The sequence below is a fragment of the Mus pahari genome, chromosome 20 (genome assembly GCF_900095145.1).
Source record: "Mus pahari chromosome 20, PAHARI_EIJ_v1.1, whole genome shotgun sequence".
Taxonomy (NCBI): Eukaryota; Metazoa; Chordata; class Mammalia; order Rodentia; family Muridae; genus Mus; species Mus pahari.
In genome coordinates this window covers 40614833-40639091 of record NC_034609.1, presented here as the reverse complement: position 1 = coordinate 40639091, position 24259 = coordinate 40614833, and the positions used below count along the sequence as shown (strand labels likewise).

At 51.5% G+C, this 24259-nt stretch overlaps 1 protein-coding gene across 2 annotated transcripts in view; it reads right to left on the bottom strand.

Moving 5' to 3' along the window:
* Positions 1-24259, bottom strand: part of Cmip (c-Maf inducing protein) — a 209822-nt gene that overhangs the window by 47695 nt on the left and 137868 nt on the right. For both annotated transcript variants that reach the window (XM_021220262.2, XM_029532451.1), the window contains exon 4: positions 1733-1894. In XM_021220262.2, coding sequence (XP_021075921.1) covers positions 1733-1894 — 162 coding nt within the window. The remainder of the gene's footprint in view (positions 1-1732; positions 1895-24259) is intronic.

Genomic DNA, 24259 nt, shown 5'->3' with positions numbered 1-24259 from the left:
CCTGCCCCACTGTGAACGCACCTTCTAACTGTGAGCCAACACAAACACTTCCTGAAGTCCGACCAATGGTAAAATGGGAAGATTGGAAATCAATCTGCCTGCCTGTCTTCCTTCCCTCACTCTGGGTAAAAAGCCTGAAGTCAGGGCTGGGAACTGGGCAGGTGGTCCCTAGATTTTGAACCTTGACTATGATTCACACCAGCACACGGCCCTCTACAGAGCGAAGCTCTTCCCCCAGCTATGTATCCACCCTGCTTGTCTGTCTGCTAGCCAGCTCTTCCAGGGGAGGGACCCCCCAGCACTCTATATCCAAGAGGACCTGAGTCTCGGGGCCACAAGGTGGTGGCCAGCCTCAGACAGCATTGAAGGGAAGACGGGAGCATGCAGGAGCTTGCTCAGGAGTGCACTAGGACACAGAGGATGGAACTCCCCGGAGAGGGGGATGGAGACATCGCTTGGGTGGTGACTGTGACTATTTTAAATAGGCAGCCAGCAACCCTGGCATCCCCAGCGGCCAACCAGGCACATAAACGAGATCAGCATGTCTATTTAGGGTGCAAGACACCGTGCAGAGGGCAGCGCACAGATCCCGGGGTGGGGGGGGGGCGCGACAGTGAGGTTTGGGACTATCCCTCCTCCCATCCCCACTCCCACCCCCCACCCCCAACTCACTTACAGCTGACTCAATTCCTCTCCATTCCGGCTGTAGCCCCTGATGGAACATGGGCTACGGGAAGTCAGGAGATGGGTGTTACTCTCCTGCCTGTAACTGTTAGCAACCGGCACACACTCTAGCACAAGGCTGCCTGGCCAAGTGGACGGTGCTGGCCTTTCCCGGGACAGGATGCTAAGTTAACAGTAGCTGCCCCGACGTAGCCAGATTTTTTTCCGTCTTTAAAGAGAACCTGGAAATGGTCATTGTGCTGAAGTCCAATTACTTTTTTTACCTTTTTGCCTTGTTCTATTGTTTGACAGTTTCATATGCGTGCGACAATTTCCTGCCGCCACCTGCATCACGCACACAAAATACGTTTTTTTTTTTTAAAACCTTCAGCAAGGTAAATGATGCGTACGGCTGAGAGTGCGCGGGACAGAAAGCTGAGAAGGGCCGAACAAAACCAGAACGAGATGCTGCCCCAGCTAGACAGAGCAGGATGGAAGTGTTCATCTAGGGCAGTGGTTCTCAACCTGTGGGGCTTGACCCCTGGAGGAGGGGGGGGGCGTCACCAAGTAGACCTGTCACAGGGGTCACCTAAGACCACTGGAAAACAGATATTTACATTGTGGTTCGGAACAGTGGCAACACTACAGTTAAGAAACAGCAACGAAAATAACTGAATGGCTGTGAGGGGTAGGAGTTTGTCACCATAACACGAAGGGACTGTATTAAAGTGTCCAAGTGTCAGGAAGGGTGAGACCCACCGCTTTGGGGCTTTAGAGGTCCACAGAGCTGGCACTTGACCCTGGGAGCTGCAGTGGCCTGCTGTCAGAGAGCTAAGATGTGGGTTTGACCTAAGGCTTGGCAAAAGTGACAAACAAAGCTGGAGGCCAACTAGAACCGGCAAGCCCCGGTCTCAATGACCTCCAGGGCTTGGTGAGGAAACACTGGCTTCCTTAGTAACCATGGCAGGATGGCATACCATGGGTAGATCTCTCCTACGCACTCAGATGGGGCTGAGTACAAGAGAGAAGTGAAAACAGACAGCCTAGAGGAGGACGGTGTGCATCTTACCTCTGAGAGCAGTTTCGAGACGATTTCCAGCGGGGCCTGGTTGATAGAATCGTCCTGCAGAGGAGACGTGAGGGCCATGTCCACCAGTGTCCTTATCTCCTTCAAGACAACCTCCCAGCGGCTGGGGTTACTCAGGACTTTCTTATATTTGTAAATCTTTTTCTGGGTGGAGAGAGAGAGAGAGGGGAGGGGGAGAGAAGTGGGAATTGCATCACCGACTTAGCAAACCACTCGAGATGACCAAAGGACGTCTCTGGCTGGGGTGAAAAGAGCCTGGGAAGGGTTGTCAACCTGGCCTGAGCTTTCCCCCAAAAGGAAATGGATACATGAAGAAAGGAACAGACTCCATCCAAGGTCAAGGGTGCGTCTGCAGACAGGCAGGCTCCGAACGCCGCCCCGCCGGAACGGGAACGGCAGTTTCCCGCCCTGTTCCCAGTGACACATAAAAAGGAATTAGGAAACTGTTCTTTTACATGGGGTCCTCCGCCAAACTCAGTCCCCCAAGTCGCCAAACACGGCGAGAACGGGAATGTTCCCGGCCCACAGACGGCTTTCTATGAGCCGAGTTTCTTCTGCCTAGGTGGATCCTATGAGGTCTCTTGGCAAGTGCCATTCAGACAAAGAGCTGGAGATGGTCAGGATGAAGGCCAGAACTCAGCTGCAGCCAGGTGGGGCGCGAGCCCAGGAGGAAACCAGGCGAGGAAACCAGAAGCTTGCTCACCTCCCTCAGTGCTGCCTCCAACCCCAAATGGAGGGCAGGGCTGTGGCCTCCTGGATTTCAGGCACCCTGCTTAGTTCCGCCTCTCTGACATCATGGAAACAGAGGCCATGAAGGGCAGCGGTCCAAGCCAAGTGCTCCCCTCCCTCCTCTGTCTCTGTGGCTGCCTGCCTGGCCCCATGCCGCCCTGGCTTGCTGGGACTCTCAACAGAATGAACTTCATCGCTTAAACTCCTCACTCCTGCGGGATCTTAAGAGTCAGGGCATCCCATACCGGCAGCTAGCGGAGGTGACATGCCACACAACCTCTGAGCCAAACACTGAAGGAGGAGAGGGGAAAAGAGAAAGGGAGGGGGCCTCGCTGATAACCCAGGCTCAACCTGAAGCCGCTGGGGTCTTCCTGGGACATTTCTTAATTAAGAATTATACACTGGTCTTATGACCTGGGCTCAAAAGGAAGGATCTGGAGGGCATATCCCAGCCCTAATGGATGGGGATGGAACCAGGGTGAGAATGACTCCTTTAAGAAACCATTTCACCTTTAGGGCTCTAGGTCCCACATCTCTAGGCAGAGAAATTCATCCCAGTCTCAGAGGGACCCATGTCAATATCGTAGCCCAGAGAACAGAGCCAACAGTAAATGAAGCTCTGACACATAATTTGTCTCTTTAGACACAAAGAGCACATCCGTCTCTTATCACGCACTCTCTGCTTTCCTGGTGCTACCTGTATCGTACGCATAAAACTTGTACCTATAAGGTATCTTTCTGTCTTGTTGCGGTAGGGTGTCAAGCAACCCAGGGTGGTGTAGAACTCACTGTGCCGTCCACATGCCTCCACCTCCCAAGTGCTGGGATTACAGGCGAGCGCCACTTACCCACCTCCCCGTGGTGTTTTTAAATTCTCCCCTCTCATCCATTTCTTTACTCAAGTTCCTTCATTGGCCTACCAGCCCCATTCCCGCCCCATCCCCGCCTCTCTTGACCTCAGGGCTCTGTGCTGGAGCCTCCGGTTTCCACAGCACTCCTTGATCCACCAAGGCTGGCACCGGCTACAACACAGAGGGTGGAAGAGAACCGGACTGGGTAGAGATTTGCACATTCTGAGGACAGAAGAGGCATGACAAGTTCTGCCGGGCCCGAGCACTCCTGTGACAACTAAATCGGCTGCGCTGACAAAGAGGGTGCTCAGGAGTGTGTCCCTAACTCCCTGACTTCAGGGACAAAATACACCCTGATCCAAACAGGCTGCTTTGGACCCATCACTCCTGACTTTCTGGCTGCTGGTGACTGCCCCCCCCACTCCGTCCGCTAAGCTCTGGTCTCACGGATTTCAATGTGTACTAGAGAACCACGCACGTCCTTGTCAAAAGATCATTATTTATTTATTTAATTAATTTATTTAATTTCATCACGATCACCAGGACAATGCATCCTTTAGGGCAACCCCACAGCAGATTCCCCTTGTGTTCCGTGGAAGCTTTCAACATGGAACCATTCCGGTGGCCAGCTGCAAGCTATTATGCTTGGAAGAATTACTTATCCCTCTAAAGATGATAGGCACTCATTTTTAAAGAAAATTGAAACCATACCGAAAAGCACAAAGAGGAGAAGAAGGAAAAAAAAAAAACCCTCAAAAATCCTATAATCCAGAAATAGCCACTGTTAATATATGCAGCAAACATGGTACTGCGCCCTCCCACCCCCATGTAAACTCTGCAAACATGGCTGGCTGTGGTGGCACACGCCTGCAATCCAGTACTGATCTGGGCACCAGAGACTATGGCTCAGCCAGGAAAATGCCTGCGGGATGAGCATGAAGACCTGAGCTCAGATTCTCAGCACCCACATAGAAAAGCTAAGCGTGGTGGTATGTGCCTATGATCCCAGCACTGGGGAGGTAGAGACAGGAGGGTCCTTGGGGCTCGATGGCCAGCTAGTCTTAGCTGAATCAGTGAGCTCCAGCCATGGGGAGAGATTGAACTAAGAGAGACGCCGAACTCTGACACTCACACTCAGTCCCCCCTCCCCAATACACACACACACACACACACACACACACACACACACACTGCACACTGCACACTGATACATTCAAAGCCGTCATGGGCTATAAAAAGAGACCCTATTTCCAACAAGACCTCTGCAAAACATAATGAACCTATGAGGTGGGCGGCCAGGACAGTTGTAAGAACAGTCGCCAAAGGGCAGGGATTCTCAACCTGTGGGTCACGACCCCCCGATGGGAGTCAAACAACCCTTTTCACAGATGATCATATATCAGATATCCCGCACATCAGATATTTACATTATGACTCATCACAGTAGCAACATTACAATTAGGAAGTGGCAATGAAATAATTCTATGATGGGGGGAGGTGGTGTTCAGGGGTCACCACAACATGAGAACTGGGATTAAAGGGGTGCAGCATTAGGTAGGTTGAGAATCACTACCATTGAGACAGACGGAAAGGGAGTTAGAGGCAAGCAGGGCCTATCTATCTTCAGTGCCTGAGCAAACTAGCTTCAGAGACCAATTCCTTGCCTTGGGTGACCTGGCCTTGGTACTGACTGAGGGTCCCCCGCTCTTGGAACTGAGGGATGACTGCTGTATAATCAGGACACCCGCTTCAGAGACAGGATGCCAAGGCTGGGACAGGGGCTAACCTTCACTTAACACTGGCTCGGGGCAGACACAGTGTTAGCCTGGTTCTGATGAGCACTGTTGTAAAACCCTGGGGGCTGGAGTCTTTGCCCAAGGTTAGACCACCCTGTGAGCAACCTCTCAGCCACAGGACCGAGTGCAAATGACTTCTGATTGGCAGACTGATGAAAAGGAACGGAGCGGCGAGTGAGAAAGAGACGGGAGACCCTTCCGCTGAGAGTGAGAAAGAGACGGGAGACCCTTCCCCTCCTTGGCCATCTGAAGGCAAGATGGTTCTCCAGCAGTGCGACTGGAGTCGCCCGGGGAAGTTCTGCCAAGTTTCTCACTCTTGTGTCATCTGAGCTAACGGCCACAGTCTGATCTAGAAATAGGGGCTGAACGAGAGCCAACCGTGTTTCCACCAACAAGCAAAGGACACGGGGGCTGGAAAGATGGTTCAGTGGTTAAGAGCACTGACTGCTCTTCCAGAGGTCCTGAGTTCAATTCCCGGCAACCACAGGGTGACTCGCAACCATCTGTAATGGGGTCGGATGCCCTCTTCTGGTGTGTCTGAAGACAGCTACAGTGTACTCACATCAATCAATCAATCAACCAATCTTTAAAAAAAAAATATTTAAAAACCCAAAACTTTTAAGATCTTGTGGGGTGCAGGGGATATGGGCGTGAGGTGGGTACCTTCTACCCTGATGATATGGAACCCTGACCATGTCATCTATGTGGGCAGCAGAAAGTCAGTGCCTCTGGGGGCTCTCAGACACAGGCAGAATCACCTGGAATACAGGAACACAGGTCTGCAGACTCCCTTTATTCTAACACTTCTGTCTGCCCAAGCTGAGATGTTCTCAAGGCTGTAAGCATTCAGGACACTATTCCACGGTGCCCATGGGTGAGCAGCCTGCCAAAGCAGATGGCGCTAGGAGTGGGAGAGAGTAGCCATATCATCTGCTGCTGCTGGAATCCTGATTCACAACCCGGTCCCAGCCAGGAGGCAGGGAGTAACCAGGCTAGAGCCAGGTAGCCATGAAGACTCAAATTGGCCTATGCATCAAAACTGGCTGCAGAGCCTCTAAAGGTCTCACCCTGACTATCATGTCCCTCGGGAGCAGCGGTGTCAAGGGGACGGGCAAGATGGGTCAGCTGAGAGACACTGAAGGTGTCAAGGACGCTTGGTGGCGGGTAAGGGCCAGGAATAAACCCATGGGCTGGACATCAGTGACTAGTGGATGAGACACATGAGCGGGGCTGGGTGGGGCAGAACATCCAGGGTTCCAGGTCCTTAGCCACAGCCACACCCCAGGTGACACATTAGCATCATCCCAGGAACTCTGATGAGCTCAGCAGGCAATGAGTCATGGTGGGGCTAAGATGAGGCCACTTCTAGAATCCTGGCTCTCTGGAGGTAGCACAGTCCCCCCACTGAGCCTGCCCTCCCACAAGCCCTGAGTGGCTCATGGGCCACTGGAGTCCCTGACCTGAGTGGGGGAAGAGGGGACAGGGGTCCTGGAGCTGTCTTGTGACTGGGCACATGACTGATGTTATAAAAGTGGCTTGATTCTGACTTAGTGTGGGGCTGGCAACATGCAGCCTGTGTTCAAACCTAGCCTTGGCTGTTTGTACACAATGACACCCCCCAAAAATGGCCCTATGGGTTTTCCAAGAGTTGTAAAATTCAAAGCAAACAGAATATGCAACAGAAACTGAGTGAGTGCGGCTCTCGGAGCCCCAAAGAGCTACCATCTGGCCCTCCATCAACAGCGCTTTTGCCAAACTGTGAATCATGACTCAGCTCCCAGTTTGGGAGAAGACACGTGAAAAGATGCTCACAGCTGGCCGTGGTGGCACACACCTGTCATGCCAACATGGGGAGGTGGGCGGGGCAGGAGAAACTCAAGGTCATTCTCAGCTATTTAAGAGTTCAAGCCCAGCCTGGACTACCTGGGTCTGTGTTTCAAAAACAAAAAGCAAAACAAACAAACAAAAATGGGGGGGAGGGTGATTTGCTGTTACGAGCTACTGGGGAAATACACATCTCAGTGGTACAGAAATACCATTTCATGCCCACTGGGACGGCTGAGATGGAAAAGACAGATAATACCAAGTGTCGGCGAGGATGCGGTCGAACTAATCCTGGCGCACTGCTCTTGGGGGCGGGAGGGGGGTGGAGCGGGGTAGGTAAAAATGGACAGTTACATGGCTAAACCATTCAATAGCCCCTCCTCCGCACCCTCTTGTCCTGGGGATCAAACCCAGCACAAGTTCCTACCACTAAGCTGTGCCCCTGTCCTGCCTGATAGTCTGATAATGCTAAGCACGCACTCCCTACATAGTTCAGTAATTGTTACCGCTCCCCTCCCCCCTCCAAAGGAAAAGTCAAGTCGCGCAGAGGCAAATACAAGAGTTTCCCCCCAAGACAAGATCAATCTCCTTCAAAGAAGGAACTCACGGCTGAACAAGATGTGGTAGAGCCACGGACCAGCATGAATGTATCATGTGACAGCCCGGCTCACTTCATGGCTACGGTTCCTCGTGACAGATATAAGGCATAAACTGTAAGATTCCTTTTAAGGACCTGAAATCCCTAAAAGAAAAAGTCCATTTACAGGCAGAAAGTGAACCGGCCAATGCGGGGACTGTGGGGGGGGCGGGGGGCAGTGGGGATTTGCACAGGGCATCTTTAGGGTGGTAGCCATGTCCCGAAACCAGATTGGGATAACAGTTGGCCAGGCCTGTAAGTTTACTAAAACCATCAAGTATATACTTAATGATGGCTAAATTTGATGGCATATAACTTGTACCTCAAACGAGCCATTTTAAAATATAGAAAATCCCATTCTGGGAAGACAGAGGTGGGCAGGCAAAGCCAAAAGCAGCGTAGCGTGTTAAGAGGATGGGTTTTGCAATAAGCAGAATCTCGTCTCAGCTCGGTTTCTACCATCTACCCAGTCATCTGACCATCGGCTCCTTTGTAAAAAAAATATTATTCTTATTTTCTGCACCTTGGTGTTCTGCCTGCATGCGAGCGTGCATGAGTGCGCGTGCGTGCGTGTGTATGTGTGTGTGTGTGTGTGTGTGTGTGTGTGTGTGTGTGTGTGTGTGTAGGTGTCCCCTGGAACTAGAGACAGTTGTAAGTTGCCATGTGGGTGCTGGGATTTGAACCCAGGCCCTTTGGAAGAGCATCCAGTGCTCCTAATCACTGAGCCATCTTTCCAGCCCCTGACAATCAGCTTTTCATGCACCTATCCTTCACCCATCCATCATCCATCTATCCATCATCATCCATCCATCCATCCATCACCCATCCATCCATCACCCATCCATCCATCCATCCACCCACCCACTCACCCACCCATCCATCCATGTATGCATCCAGGCATCTATCCACACATCATCTTCTTATCTACCATCTACTTACCCATTCACCCTCCATTTATCTACCCATTCCTCTATTTATCCATCCATATCCATCTACCCATTTCCCTTCTCATTCACCGATCCATCTCCCTCCCACTTATCTATCCATCTTTCATCCAAAAGTTTACCTACTCATCCATTCCCCTCACCCATCCGCTTTCTGGCTTATCCACCCTTCACCTGTCTATTCACTGCCCATCTGCCCACTCACCCACCACCCACCTACTCACTACGCACTCAACTAAGATCAGGTGAAGCCTTCTTCTCCTATAACATGCCCAGTATTGTGCTAAGCCCTAATGGGGTAAGAAGAGTAGACAGGCCCTGGGATTTACAACCTATTGTTTGTAGTTCCTCATCTGCCCAGCAATAAAAGAATAACTACTTCCAAAGGTTTGCTGTGCCTGCTCAGGAAACAACAGGCAACGAAGCACCTCATCTACTTCCTGGCTACACAACAACTGTCCATAATCTCACCTACCAAGTCCTAGGAGGGAGTGGTCCAGAGCAGGCAAGACTAAGAAAGGCTCCCAGCATCTGTGGCAAAGCCGCACCAGCCAACAATAAACAGAACCAGCAGGAAGAGCCTCCTGTTTCCCCCTCTGGCAGAGCCAGTCACTCCATGGCTGTCCTTACCCTCTCTGCTTGTCAGGGAAGGGACGTTACCTGGGCAACACCAGCCATCTCTCTGGAAACTGTTCCTGCGGTGGAAGCAGGAACAAGACACTGGGGTTTCTCGGGCCTCTTAGCTCTTCCACAGGAGACTAGCTGTCATCAGGTGGGTGTCCCTCACCGGGAGGTGTGGCTCAGAATGTACTGGAAACGCTCTTCCCGAGGATTGGGAGGGGGCCCCACAAGCTCGGCTGCCTGCTGCAGCCTCTGAGGCTCTCGTGCACGCAAGTACGCATGCTCCTTGTCACTTGTCACGGGTACTCTGAGGAGCTGCGGAGGGAGGGGGGGATGTCCCTGAGGAGATGGAACCAAGCGAGCTAGGAGCGGATGTCTCTGATACTTTATTTCTATGGGCTGGCATGGGGCTGCTTGGCCTGTCTGAAAGCTACTGGACGCCGGGGGCTCCTGACAAGTCAAGTTAATTACAAGAAAACTTAAGTGGAAGCCCAGCTCTTCCGCCACACATGTCTCGCTCTGCAGCTGCTAGACAGAGCACACTGTTGTCACCACGGAAGGAGCTATGGGGCAGTGCTATGCCCCCACTGCCCATGCCCAAGGTCTAGCTCATCTGTTGCTCCACAGTGCTCTGTGCTTGGAACAAGGACAGCCTCTACCTGCCTCCTTCCATAGGGGCCACAAGGTTCTACAAGCCCCCAGCTAGTGGGTGTGTCCAACCTTTTGACCCTGAAACCTGACACTACCACCTACAAAGTTCACATGAGAACCTACACACACACACACACACACACACACACACACTAACCCTTTATAATGTTAAGAAAGTTAACATTTTTGCGTTGGGCCACATTCAAAGCAGTCTTCTTGCATATGAGTTATGGAGTTCAGGTTGAACAAGCCTGAACAGGGACCCCACCTGGGGCTTTTCCTCTAAGGTGTTGGTTTCACAGTGAAATATCCCTTGCAGGTTCATGTGTTTGAACACCTGGTCCCCAGCGGCTGGTGCAGTTTTGAGAGGTGGTGGGACCTTCAACATGTTGTTGGAAGCAGGTTGTAAGGCCGTAGGCAGGCTGCGCTCCTGGCTCCACCTCTTTGTTCCCTAGTTGCTATCATACATATAATGAGCAGCTGCCACCTGTCTGCTGTCATGCTTGCTTCCCCACGATGGGCCGCAAGCATGAACAAACCGCTCCCCACCTGTGTCTGTCTCTGCCAGTCACTCTCATCACAGTGACAAGAAAAGTTACTAATTAATGTTTTGTCCCCCCAGAGTACCTTGCACACCCAGCAAGGAAGGCAGGCAGACTATGCCCACCGAGACTCTACACTTGCTATGGAAAGACAATCGGCCTTCTAAACATTATCATATACATCTATGAAAATGCCGGTGCCTGACAAATACAGAGGCAGATGCTCGCAGCCAACCATTGCCCTGAGCACAGGGTCCCCAATGGAGGAGCTAGAGAAAGGACCGAAGGAGCTTAAGGGGTTTGCAGCCCCATAGGAGGAACAAAATATGAACTAACCAGAACCTCCAGAGCTCCCATGGTCTAAACCACCAACCAGAGAGCACCCATGGCTCTAGCCGCATACATAGCACAGGATGGTCTTGTCGGACATCAGTGGGAGGAGAGGCCCTTGGTCCTGTGAAGGCTCGATGCCCCAGTGTAGGGGAATGCCAGAACAGGGAAGTGGGAGTGGGTGGGTGGGTGGGTGAGTACCCTCATAGAAGCAGGGGGAGGGAGGATGGGATAGGGGTTTTTGGAGGGGAAACCAAGAAAGGGGATAACATTTGAAATGTAAATAAAATATCTAATAAAACATTTTCAAAAAAATAAAAAAGAAAATGTCGATGCAAAGCCCACCGATGTGCATAATTAGCACACTAATGAAAGCGTGAAAATACTGCAAATGCAAGCCGCCTCTGTCACAGGGTGGGCCTGTGTCACCCAGAAACTTTCAGAGATTAAAGCGAACACCACTGCTCTGTTACAAGGATCCTTTGTGGCAGGCTCGGAAGAGATCCCCCCCCCCCACTCGCTGTAACTGTCACAGCTTTAGCTGTCAGCTTGACAAAGACCTAGAGTCATCAGGAAGAGGGAACCTCTTGAATGTGGCCCCATGTAAAAGTGTTAACTTACTCGACATTATGAAGGTCATGCGTTGCTTGTGTGTGTGTGTATGCTTGTATATGATGTGTGTATGTGTTGTGTGTGTCTGTCTGTATGTATGTGTTTGTATATGTGCATGTGTGTGTATGTATGCTTGTGTCTATGTATGTGTTTGTATGTGTGCGTGTGTGTGTATGCACTTGTGTGTATATGTATGTGTATGTGTTTGTGTGTATGTTTGTGTGTATGCTTGTGTGTGTGTGTGTGTGTGTGTGAGAGAGAGAGAGAGAGAGAGAGAGGGTGCAGGTTCTCATGTAGGTTCTCTTATAAAGAATTACCTCCATCAGACTGGCCCATGGACAAGTCCTGTCTGTGAGGCATTTTCTTAATGGTTAAGTGATGGAGGAAGGACAAGCCCACAGTAGGCGGTGCCATCCCTGGACAGACGGATCTTGGCTGTATAAGAAAACAAGCTTCAGTTGCTGCCTTTAGTTTCATTCAGTGAAGAACTATAACCTGTCGGATGATGTAGTCCCATTCCCCTCCACGTTGCTTTTGGTCATGGTGTTAATCACAGCAACAGAAAGCACTCCAAGACAGAGATAGCCCGTGTGTCTGCATGGGGACTCTGAGAGTCAGCCCTGCTGTCTTCGTTGTATAGACACGCCCATCATCGAGGCAAAAGTCACACATCACTGACCCATCAATCATCTCCAGGCACACAGTCCAGTGGTGCTTAGCGCATCACGTGCAGCTGTCATCCCGAAGGAAACCGAGGACATCGAACAGTCAATGCCACGTCCCCTCCAACACCTTCGCTCTTTCTGGTTTCTGGACACATCGTGAAGCACACGGTCTTTTGAGCTAGGCTTCTTGCGCTCAGTGCAATGGCCTCGGAGTTGCCAGGCAGCCCCCAGAGAACCAGGATTCTATTTATTTCTTCTCATGATGGAATTCACCAGGGCGCGGTTGCTGAGCTTCTTGTCCAGAGATAAGCACTGGGCTGCTCCCATCTCTGCCTCTGCTAACATCTGGATGGCCACAACCCCATCCTGTGACCATCAGTGAACCATGTGGGTCTTTCAAGGGACCTAGGTTTAGCCACTAGTCACTGCATGGTCACCTGCTGGCCCCTCTCACCAGTGGAAGAATTCATCCATGGTTTTCTTTTCAGGTGTCGTGAACAGGGAGGGGACATGAAGCACTACAGCAATGCTATCAAGTAGATAACAATGGCTGCCCACTAGACAGGTGCAGCTGCAGTGCATAGTGGGTTGTGCCGAATGCCACTAAAATGTCTTCGCTCTTCATTTGGAAGACTCTGTTCTGGTCAGGATCTGTGCCAAATGCCTAATTTGTTCTTGTTCTGTCTGTCTGTGTCTGTGTCTGTGTCTGTGTCTGTCTGTCTGTCTCTCTCTCTCTCTTTCTCTCTCTCTCTCTCTGTCTCTGTCTCTGTCTCTGTGTGTGTGTGTGTGTGTTCCTGTGGGGTACACATATGTGTGAGAGTACAACTGGAGGTCAGAGGTCTGCTTCGGTTGTCATTCTTCAGGAGTTCTCCATCTTGTCTTTTTCTTGAGACAGGGTCCCTCACTGGCCTGGAACTTGCCGGTTAGCAATTAGAAATCCACCTGTCTCCACCTCTCAGCGCTGGGATTTCCAGAGCGCACCACCACACCCGGCTTTTTTCACATGGGTTCTGGAGTTCCCAAGCTCCCCAAAGCAAGCTTTACTAAGCTATCTCCGCCCCCCCCCCCCAGGCCTACACATTAACTTCTGTAATCTCAAAGGTACCCCGGGGAGGTGAAGCCCACTTTACAGATGAGAAAAACCCAGGCTGAGCAGTCAGGCCACACAAAGCCAGCGACAGCCGGGGAGAACTGGGATAGCTCCATTGGTAACCTGACCTCACATCGCCAAGTAGGGTGGAGCTGGGGCTGGAGAGCCGCTCTTCTAGAGGACCTAGCTCCCAGCCCTCACACGGTGGGGCTCACAATCATCTGTACCCGCAATCCTGGGGGACTTACTGGCGCTTTCTATTGGCTTATGTGAGCACCGGGCGCAGATACACATGGAGCCAATGCCTATACATATAAACATAATAACTTTTAAAACCCGTGTCTTCCATTCCTCAATATCTGTGGTCCCTTTCAGTTGGAAAGCCCAGGTATTACGGTGCCTGAGAAGCCAGCTCCTGGGGAGATGGGTTCTCTGTAAGAAAAAGGCAAAGCTCAGGCACTCAACCTAAGTGACCATCGTAGGCAGCCTCTCTGTAGCTAGCTATCACCGCTACCAAGGAAACAGCAGGACTCAGGTGGGTGTCCTGCTCTACTGGCTCTGGGCATCAGCTGGTTGCCTGGGTAACCGTGAGTCTGGCTGGTGAGTAGATGACCCACCGAGGTGTCAGGCTCACAGCTGGGTACCGCAACCCACTTGTACTGAATCCCAGGCACAAACCGATCGATCGTCTGACAGGGGAACCGTGTGCTTCCCACCGAGTTCGCGTTCCTTGTAGGCAGGGAGGAGCCTTCCGCTTTCTCCCCTATATGGTACAAGGTACCTGAGGCGTCTGGAGTAATGAGATTGCTGCTGGTCGCTTGTTTAGGGCAAGGAGGAGGAAAATCATAAGCAAGGAGGAGGCCAACATCACAGACACACCCTTCCAACCATGGCCACGGACAGGGAACCCTGGTGGGGCGGAGGGGGAATCTGGAACAAACGAAGACTTGACCTTGCAGAACTGGGGAGGGTCTGGCAGTCTACCCTAGGTACTTTCAGGAAACCCTGGGGACGCCAGAGCCATAGAAGAAGCAAGATTCAACCCCCATGCCTGCTGGCTGGCTGTAGGGTAGACAGACCCCCCAACCTGTGGCATAGATCAGGGAGTGATGGGAGGGACCACTCCCTTGCCTAGAGACACCCTGCTGGCAATGTGGGCTGAACTGTCTCTCTCCAGAAGTTATGTCCCAGTTCTAACTCTGGGCATCCAGGCTGTGTTCTTATTAGGAAACAGGGTCTTTGCAGAGGCAATCAAGTAAAGTAAGATAACACCATGCTGGGCTAGGCTGGGTCCTGAACTGGTGCCCATGCAAAAATGCCACATGGAAGCTGACACACACATGCACACACACACACGCACACACAGACACACACACATACATGTGCACACACACACACACACACACACACATACATGTGCGCACACACACATACCCCATACAATATGTGCAGACATGAGCAGGAAGCAGAGCTGCATAGATAGTACTAATAAGGGGATAAGGGTTGCCCACAGTCCCCAGAAGCTTAACAAAGTCAAAGATACTCCCAGAAGCCTCTGAGAGAGCAAGATCCTGCTCACAACCTTGACTCTGGACGTCCGGCCCCCAGAGCTGAGACAGTGGGTTCTGGTTATTCTAAGATGGTTGGACTTGGCTGGGCAGTCTTAGGAAACCCACATGTCTGGGGAGCAGCAGGTGAGGGCTGGCCTGGGGCTCTGGCCCCTCACACCCAGCATGAACCAGGCTGATCTATCTAGCCCTACCATCTCACCAAGAGGCCACAGTGAGAGAGATCCTCAGCTCATCCTCCACTGGAATATGCTGGTTTTTCTTCTCCTTAATCATCCTGGCAATGGGCCATGATGCCTGCAGCACTATCCCAAAGCCTGCCTTGGCCCTTGCCACAGTGCACAAGCCCCAGCCCTCTGTGGCCTCCAGCAGGCTGGGCGCTGGGCCCAGCCACCCGCACCCTGCACACCTGCATCATCTGTGATGTCAGAGAGAGCTACCTGGGGACCTGGCAGGCTGCAGGAAGAACTTCCAGGAGAATTCAGACAGGGACGTCAGCCACAGCTGACGTACGGTCCTTGGCAAAGAGGAGCCCCGGGGGAGGATGCTACCCAGCACCTTCCCATCACAACAGTAGACACCGTCAAACCACCCACGGATCGAGTCTGCTTCCCACAAGTTTCCCCGGTACTAACGCCCACCCTGGCAACTCTGCTAAGATGCTCGATCCCGAGTATACATCAGAAGCAACCTAAGGCACAAGAGACTTCCACGCTCAGGTGGACCCAGCCCTCTAGCCTGGTGTACTGTTGATGGGTGGTACCCAGACATGGCTACTTTGGTGGGTACCAGTATATGGAAGGAGTATATCTGCACACCTCTGTTCACAGTAGCATTGTTTACAACAACCAAGAGATAGAAACAACCCAAGTTCACAAGCTCAGGAATCAACTGTAACACATACATGCATGCATACATACCTACATACACACACTGGAATATTACGCAGCCTTCAAAAGGAAAGAAATGCCAACATGTGCTACAGCACACATGACCTGAAAGACATTCTGCTGAGTGACATGTGTCTGAGTCTCATGCGATGCCACTTGTGTCAAGGTACCAAGAGTGGACAGGTCTACAGGTTTAGTATGCAGAATGACAGCACAATGACAGTTGTTGGGGCTGGGGACTGGGAAATGGGGCATTATCGGTTTTTTGTTTTGTTTTGTTTTGTTTTTTGTTTTGTTTTTGTTTTTTCGAGACAGGGTTTCTCTGTATAGCCCTGGCTGTCCTGGAACTCACTCTGTAGACCAGGCTGGCCTCGAATTCAGAAATCCGCCTGCTTCTGCCTCCCAAGTGCTGGGATTAAAGGCGTGTGCCACCTCGCCCGGCTGGGGCATTATCTTTTAATGGGAAAAGAATCCTAGTCTGGGGAAACAAGGGTGGTGGTCTTGACAACACGATGGCTACAGACTGTGCTCTTAGACGAGCAGGTGGCAGGTGGACTGGGCTAACTGCCTCGACGGTGTCACTTCCCACCCTCTTCACACTACTGAGCTATTACGTTCAGGGATACTGAGGTGACCCGGGGGTCCTGTGTCAGCTACAGCATTAGTGTCTCATCACATGTAGGTCCAAGCGCCTGGCTCTCCTTTCTCAAACACCTGCTGGGAACGGACTCCAAACCAGTTCCTGCTGTTTGCCCTCCTGCCTGCTTCTGCAAGCAGCCACGTCATACGCGCTGCCAGAGGGTAGTGTTGTGAAAGGGAGATGCCGAGGAGAAACCTCACCCCGTGGCAACTCAAGAACCTTCCAGGTTCTAGAAGACATCAAAATGAGGCTCTGCCTCCCAACCTCAACTTAGAGGGTCACTCTGGCAGTGCTTTGGGCTTGGTGACCTCTCTCAGTGGCAGGCCTTCTCAACTGACCAGGACCCCACCCATGACAAATCACTGTACGACAGTAAAGGCTGCAGCGGGGGGGGGGGGGGCCTCTCACTAAGCATTAAAGCCAGGTGGAGCTGCTTGGCACAAAACTCGTACGTGTCAACTCTTCGCTGTCAACTTGGTGGAATTTGGAGCCACCTGGGAGACATGCTTCAAGCATGTCTGTGAAGATGTGACCGGAATGGGAGGACCCACCTTCTCTGTGACAGTACCCTCTCCCAGCTAGGATGTCAGGCTGAATAAAATGGAGCTGAGCACTGCGGATAGCACGTGACCTCGTGTTCCTGCTGCCAGCACCACCCCTGTCATCGTGGACTGTACATTCAAGGTATGAGTCAACTCGAATCCTTTAAGCTGCTGTTTTTTTTTTTTTAAAAAAATACAATTTACTTATTTTATGCATATGTGTGTTTTGCCTGCATGTACATACGTGCACCATGTATAAATCTAGGGCAGAAGATGGTATCTGTTGGATCCTGGGAACTGGAGTTATAGACAGCTATGAGCCATGGCACCATATGGGTGCTGGGCAGCCTGTACCAAGCCGAAGGCATGAGACTCTGTCATAGGAGCCTGGGTGACAGAGTCTGACTCCCCTAAGCATCCATGAGACACAGGCCCCGTGAGCCTCTCTTTGAGAACTGCTAAGACATGGATTCAAAAATCCTTTGTCTGAATTGGTTGGGAGGCTTGGGACAGAGGCGACCTATGAAGAGAATGGAACTCAGACTCTGACAGGAGCCTTATAAGTCAGCAGCTATGGATGCCTGCTACCATCTTGGCCAGTGTGAAGAGACCCTGACCTTCGGGGTATCCTTTATTATATCATGGTCCCGGAAATCTATCCCGTCTGAGGACAGACACAGCCTCTTGCACAGAGTCTGACCCAAGCCTTGGTAGATCTGCACTGGTTTTTCTACCACTCCAGAAACACATTTACCTGGCACAATCCTACTACCACACTGCAGCCCCGTTAGGCGCTGACTTGTGTCCCTGTGAGTACCTCTGCCTGCCTTTGGGTTTCCGTATGTACTAGGGCTACTGTGAAAACTCAAAGCACCTGATGTCACAAGGGCCTCGGGCTTTTTTGACACCAACTCTGGCCAATCAGCTTCTCCCCAAACCCCTCCTTCCCCAGACTTATGCCACCACCCCACAGGGCAAGTCTGATTAAGGAAGAGTTAGGGTGAATTCCTTCGTGTGGACAGCTGTGGCTTTTTCTTTTAAGTCTCTGTTGAGCCAAGCCAGTGGGCGGGCAGGAGACACTGAGGACCAACCCAGAACTGTGGGCCACCGTTCTCTCCTCTCCTCCGGTGGCTACTCAATCACCATGCCACCCTGAAAGCAAGACAGCACCCTGCTGCTCACCACAGCCTCCCGAGAGACAGAGGTCATGTCAAATGGCGACACTGCCTCCTGGTTATGTCTGGAAAAACTCATCCACAAAGAGAAGTGGGGAGGGGATCAAATAGAATTCTGCTTTAAAGGGCAGAAAGAGGGCTTACCCACAAACCATGTACGCGAAAGCCCTTCCCTGTGCGGCTCAGTGACTCATCGGTCCCCATCAAAGCGGGTGCTCATGACACATGGAAGCTTCAGTCCCCCGCCCCCCACCCCCCTTGCCTGGAAGGAAAAAACAACCCACAGATGCCACTTCTTTCCAGAATGCTGGGAGAGCCACCATGCTACTCCAGAGGCCCAGGCTGGGAGAGCCACTGTGTCGCTCCAGAGGTCAGGCAGGCCTTCACGTCAAAGGAGGAGCCTCAGCGCTCAAAGCCAGGTTTCTAGGAGGGCTGGGGAAGACCAGGAGGGTTTGAGGACAGTTCTGGTGCCCCAAGAACCTGATGAAGACTCAGCTCTTTGGTCTTTTATCATGTACACGTGTGTGTTTGTGTGTGTATGCGTGTGGAAGCTCAGGTGGTAACACCTGGATATATTCTCTCTTCATTCGCTATTTGTCTCCTCTCCTTTTCCCTCTCTTCTTTCTTCTATTCTAAAGATTTATTTATTTTTATGTATATGAGTACCCCGTAGCTGTACAGATGGTTGTGAGCCTTCATGTGGCTTTGGGGAATTGTATTTAGGACCTCTGCTCACTCCAGTCGACCCTGCTCTCTCCAGTCAACCCCGCTTGCTCAGTCCCTGACTGCTCCAGCAAGATTTATTTATTATCATACAAAAGTACACTGTAGCTGCCTTCAGACACACCAGAAGAGGACGTCAGATCTCATTACAAGTGGTTGTGAGCAATCACCATGCTGGGATTTGAACTCAGGACCTTTGGAAGAGCAGTCAGTGCTCCAACCCACTGAGCCATCTCTCCAGCCCTCCTTCTTCTATTCTAGACAAGTTCTCTCACTAGGATCTGGCTCTTGCTGGTCAGGTAAGGCTGGATGATCATTGAGTCCCAGGAATCTTCTTTGCCCTGCCAGTGTTGAGGTCACAGTCAGGTGCCATCATATCTGACTAAGAAAAAAAGGGGGATCCTGATGGCCCTCTTTCTTACCCATTTTACCCTCCTCTCCCTCACTCTCTAGCCTTGCTGCTTGGGGTAGGTCACAGTCCCTAGTCTGGGTTCCGGATGTTTGGTCTATGGAATAGGGAGGCCAGTTCCCCAGGGTGAGGACTGGTTAGCAAAGTCCCTTGTGCTGTCTGTAGACAGCTCAAATCCTCTTCCTTGGTCCTTTCAGGAACCCCGTTACCTAATACGGATGGCAGTGAATTATTAAAGATCTAAAGCCCCATGTGGCCGCTTTGAGCTCAACCAGCCGCCCCTGTTCACCTGTGGCCCAATCCCTGTTACAAAGGCTCCACAGGACAAGCCAAAAGAGGCCTTCCCCCTGGACAAATGCCCAAGAGAAACAGCTCCAAGAAGGAAGTTCTTGTTTGGCTCACGGCGTCAAAGGTTGCTGCCGTTCAGAGCTGTCAGACTCCACTGTTTCTGGACTTGAGATATGGCAGGGCGACCACGGAGGTATGATGTTAGCGTGAGGAGGCCTCTCAACTCACAGCAGCCAAGAAGCAAAGAGAACAAGGCGAGGGGTAAAATATGTCTTTCAAAGGAACAACTCTAGGGCCTGACTTCCTCCAGGGAGCCTCCCCCCAACTCCTACAGTGTCCATCAATGATCAATTCTGAATAATGTTATTAAGTCCAGTTTGGGTCTGTCGAAAGTATTGATCCACTCACGATGCCCCAGGAACCACTCACTTCTAAGAAACTCACCAGCTGGTAACCAACTCCTCCATGTCTGTATGAGCCTGTGACATCTCAGTCTCAATCCTTAGCACTATGGTATAAAAAAAATGTTAAATAGAAAGTTCCAGAATAACATCGCTCGTAAGTTTGCCATTCAGCACTGTTTTGAGCAGTATATAATGAAGGTTGGTAACAACCTGCTCTCGATTCCCGTCAGGTGTGGTGAGTCCATGTTGTGGACGCCCCTAGCCTGTCAGTGGTATCTCCTGTTGTGGTGTCAGGTTTGTGTTTACCCTGCCCTCCCTTGACTTAATAACGGCCTCTGGGTCCACAAAGAACAGCTTGAGGGCATCGAACAAGGACGGACGGACGGACCCCGGAACTAGCTAGTCTGGAACTTGGCAAAACACAAGCAACGCATCACAGAGATGCAGAGCTCAGGGACCGGCTGGGCTTCGGGTGCCCTTTGAAAGGGCTGAAGCAAGGGATAAGGTGGACCTCTCTCCCTGAATCTATAGACACCCCACCATATGTAAGAGAGTCCTGGAAGGTGAGCGGAGGAGAATCCTGAGGCATTTTAAAAGGAAAACGTCCCGAGCAGCCTGTGTGTTAGGTCACCGGCAGGGACAGTCGGTGACAAGGCTGGCTGGAGAAGGGAGACTCGCTTTCTACTCTCACGTTTTTCTGTGATTTTAAAGGACCGCCTCAGACCTGTGCACGGCTCTGTTTTTGTGATTTAATTTTTCATTTGAGCATTTCATAAACGAGTTCTATGTCTGCATCCCCTCAACCCCCACCAACTCCTCCCATGTCCACCCTTACACCTCTGCCTTAATTACTGTTGCTACACACACACACACACACACACACACACACACACACGCATAACCTATTGCAAGTATAGACTTTATACACATACAATAGAACCTACTCAGTCCATTCAGCATTGGTCTTATGCCGATGTGCTCAGAGTGACCACTCCATCAGGCAGCTCATCCCAGAATGAAATGGATTCTCCATCTTTCAGTGGCTACTGATCGCCTGCAGTAGGGTTTCTTCTGTCCACATTCTTATGACAGCCGGTACCATTATGTAGGTCTGGTTTAGACAGCTCTGTCATTGAAATTTTGTGGGTACATGATCCCTGTCATGCATACATGCATGCTATTTAACATGTGTACAATCTCACTGTACCGTCTACCAAAATTTGCTCTGAGTCTGGCGAAGATAACAGTCAACTAACCTTGTTACATGTGACTGTTAGGGCATGCTTGCCTTGTTACATGTGACCGTTAGGGCATGCNTGCTTTGTTACATGTGACTGTTAGGGCATGCTTGCCTTGTTACATATTCCATTTTTTAAGACCATAAAAAGGTGTAAACAGGTTCATAGCAGGCAGGGATTCTTGTGAAGTTTTTTCCTTTTTAATATTTAAAAACAAACAAACAAACAAACAGGAAATGCCCTTTTTAGTACCCCTGCCCTATGGCTTTCATTCCCGCCTCTGAAGTTGGATATATACAAGCATTCCGGAAAAAGAGTGGTCAGCTCTTGCTCAAGGTGACCGTAAGTGTGCCCCACAGCCTCCCACACACCCACAAGGGGAATGTGGGCACAGACAACACAGTGTTCCCGATGGTCTTCTCTGTACCAGGCCGGATTTAAAAACTGAGACACACAGACACAGTGCAGAACAAACACCACCCAGCACTGACAGAATGCAGCGTCACTACACCAAGTCTTAAGACATCTACGTCTCACAAATGTAATTTTCAGCGTACAAGCCCAAGGCACAAACGAGTCCATTCACAATTCTGAGTTCAAGTGGGCCAAAGAGATGGAGGAGTTCAAGTAGGAAGGTGGGCACTGGAGATCCAAGTGTGTGTGTGTGTGTGTGTGTGTGTGTGTGTGTGTGTGTGGTCACACCCCAGGGAACCCGGGGAGAAGTCAGCAGGCCGCCTCTTTTGATCTGTAAGTTTCTCTCTGGAGAAACTGAAAACTGATCGAAAGGACAGAAGAGCCTGTAACAAGCCAAGTGTGGGACACAGGTCCATAACTGCATCGTATCTCAGCTAGTGAGGAGGCCTTAGCAGGAGGATTGAAGTAGCTTACCTAGTTCCTGTCTCCAAAACAAACAAGCAAAACTCAGGGTGGGGAATGTAGCTCAGTGGTCCAGTACCTAATCCTCAGCACTGGAGAGAAAAAAAGGAGAGGCTGAGAAGAAGGGAACGTGGGAGGAAGAGGGCAGATGTACCATGTGGGGAAGTGGAGTGACTGTAGGTTTAGGGGGGCGACCCTCACCTCCGTGTCCTTCTTTGTCTATAACTTTGCCAAATTCTGGAAGAAGCTGGAGCGATGGGACAAAGCTAACTCAGGGGCCACCCAGCTTGGCTTGCATCCCAGCCCTGCCAGCGTCCAACAGTGAGACACTCAACCAACCCTTGTGCTCCTTCAGCTCATCCTTTGAGATGGGCCTCATTGAACCTTAGGGTTCCACAACATGATCCCATCAAGTCTCCCAAGATCAGAAGGTGGCTAATAATTGTTTTCTTCCCTCTGCCACAAAGGAAGCCTGAGAGCGTGACTCTCATCCCCAAGGCCACCGAGCCTCAGCCATTTCTTAGTTTCAATCCCAGGAGCTCCCCTTGTTGTTAGTTACGGGGACCCCAGTGACTCTCCGAGGGGCCGCGCGGAGGCTGGAAGACACTGGAGACTGATAGCCTGGGCCACCAAAGGCCTCCACACTTGGGTCCCCAGCGCCAGCCACCTTTGTTTTCTGGGTCATCAGAGGGCCTTCCTGCAGTGCTGGAGTAGGGTGGCCTCTTGCAGGGTGGGGACATGCTCCAAGAACCCTCTGATCCTTCCGGGGCTGAATGCAGAGCTAACCTGCACAGGCAAGGCAGGTATACAGCGGGGCTATAGAAAGGACCAAGGCCCTGCCCTGGCCTGCAAGCGTGCTGAGGAAGTGAGAGGCCAGGCCAGGTCCAGGCACCAAATAAAAGGGAGTGGTATGGTATATCTGGGCAGATGTGGGGGTCAGGTATGACTGTGGCTATCCCAGCAGGCAGCCAAGGACAGGTAACCAGCTCCCCTTTACCCTTAACCCTCAGGCCCATCTGTGAGTCCTTCCAGGCTTCAAAGGACACAAAGCTCTCTCCCGTGTGTGTTGTAGACACTCACGACTGAGGACTTGGGGGGGGGGGTCTGTAAAAGCTGTCCAGGGAGGGTAGAAGATACCCTTGGGCCCTCTCCCTCTGGCCATCAGACTACTGAAACAATGGTCCCCCAAGCAACCAGAATTTCTGCTATGCTGAGAGAAAGAAAAAGCTGGGGCCCGAGTGCCAGTCAGAGGAAGAACCTGGATCCCTCAAAGGGGAGTACACACAGTTCCGACTGCTCATGAGACTGCCTCACCGGAGGGGCTGGAGCTGAGAGACTCACAGGGCCACCACTCAACAGGGGCTGCATAGTTGTAGAGTTGCAGTCTCTGTATCTATGCCTCATGTCATAGAAGACAGACTCTGGGAGACAGGGTGGGAGTGAGGTTGCTGGGGAGGTGGGGGGGGCAACGGAAAGTTGAGTTCTGGAGTCAAGTCAGGGCTTTGTTCAAAGGCCATGTGACTGGGTGAACTCAGGGGTGACCTCTCAGCCCCACTGCCCACACCTGAAAGAGGAACCTGGGGGGGGGGGGAACAGCCCCTTCCGTGCAGCTGTCTGTGATGTTCAGCCATTTTCAGTGCGTGGTGAGCTCTGGGACTGGGGACGTGTCTATCTGGATACCCCAGGAGAGGGTCTGCAGATCAGAGCGGAAAGAAGAGCCAGAGCCACAGCCCCTAATCCGGGAGGGGCCCGGGAGTGGGGGGTGGGGGACCAGGTCTTTCAAAGTGTGACTTCCTGACCAGAGAGAGACAGAGCCAGGGTGACAGAGCAGGGTGACAGCACCACTGAGGCACCCTGTCCTTCCAAGCCCGGAGGGCTCTGGCCTGGCCTTCAGCAAGGGATGCAGGATGGGGTGGGGCACGCGTCAACTCTGGGGGCCTTCTGTCATTCTGACCTGGTCCTCTAGCAATTTAGGCACAGGCCAGGTCCCTCCCTGTGGAGAAGGTAGGATAAGATTCCTGTACAAGTCTTGGGCGAGGGAGATGGCTCAGTGGTTAAGAGCACTGACTGCTCTTCCAGAGGGTCCTGAGTTCAATTCCCAGCAACCACATGGTGGCTCACAACGACCTGTCATGGGATCTGACGCCCTCTTCTGATATTCGTGAAGACAGCGATGGTGTATATGGAATAAATAAATCTTTAAATTAAAAAAAGATTCCTGATAATATGAACGACAAAGAGCTTGGTCAGCGACCCTGCCGGCGGACGCCCATACACATCACGGGTCAATCCTCGCATGGCTGCATGGCAACTACGTGGTGTACTTCTAAGAAGTCATTTGTCCTTGGCAATGTCATCGGTCTCTCCACATTATTCTCTTCATTTCACAGAGAAGAAAACTGGGGCCTCTCCACCACCAATACATGAATACAACGGCCACCCTTGTACACTATAGTACTTTTTC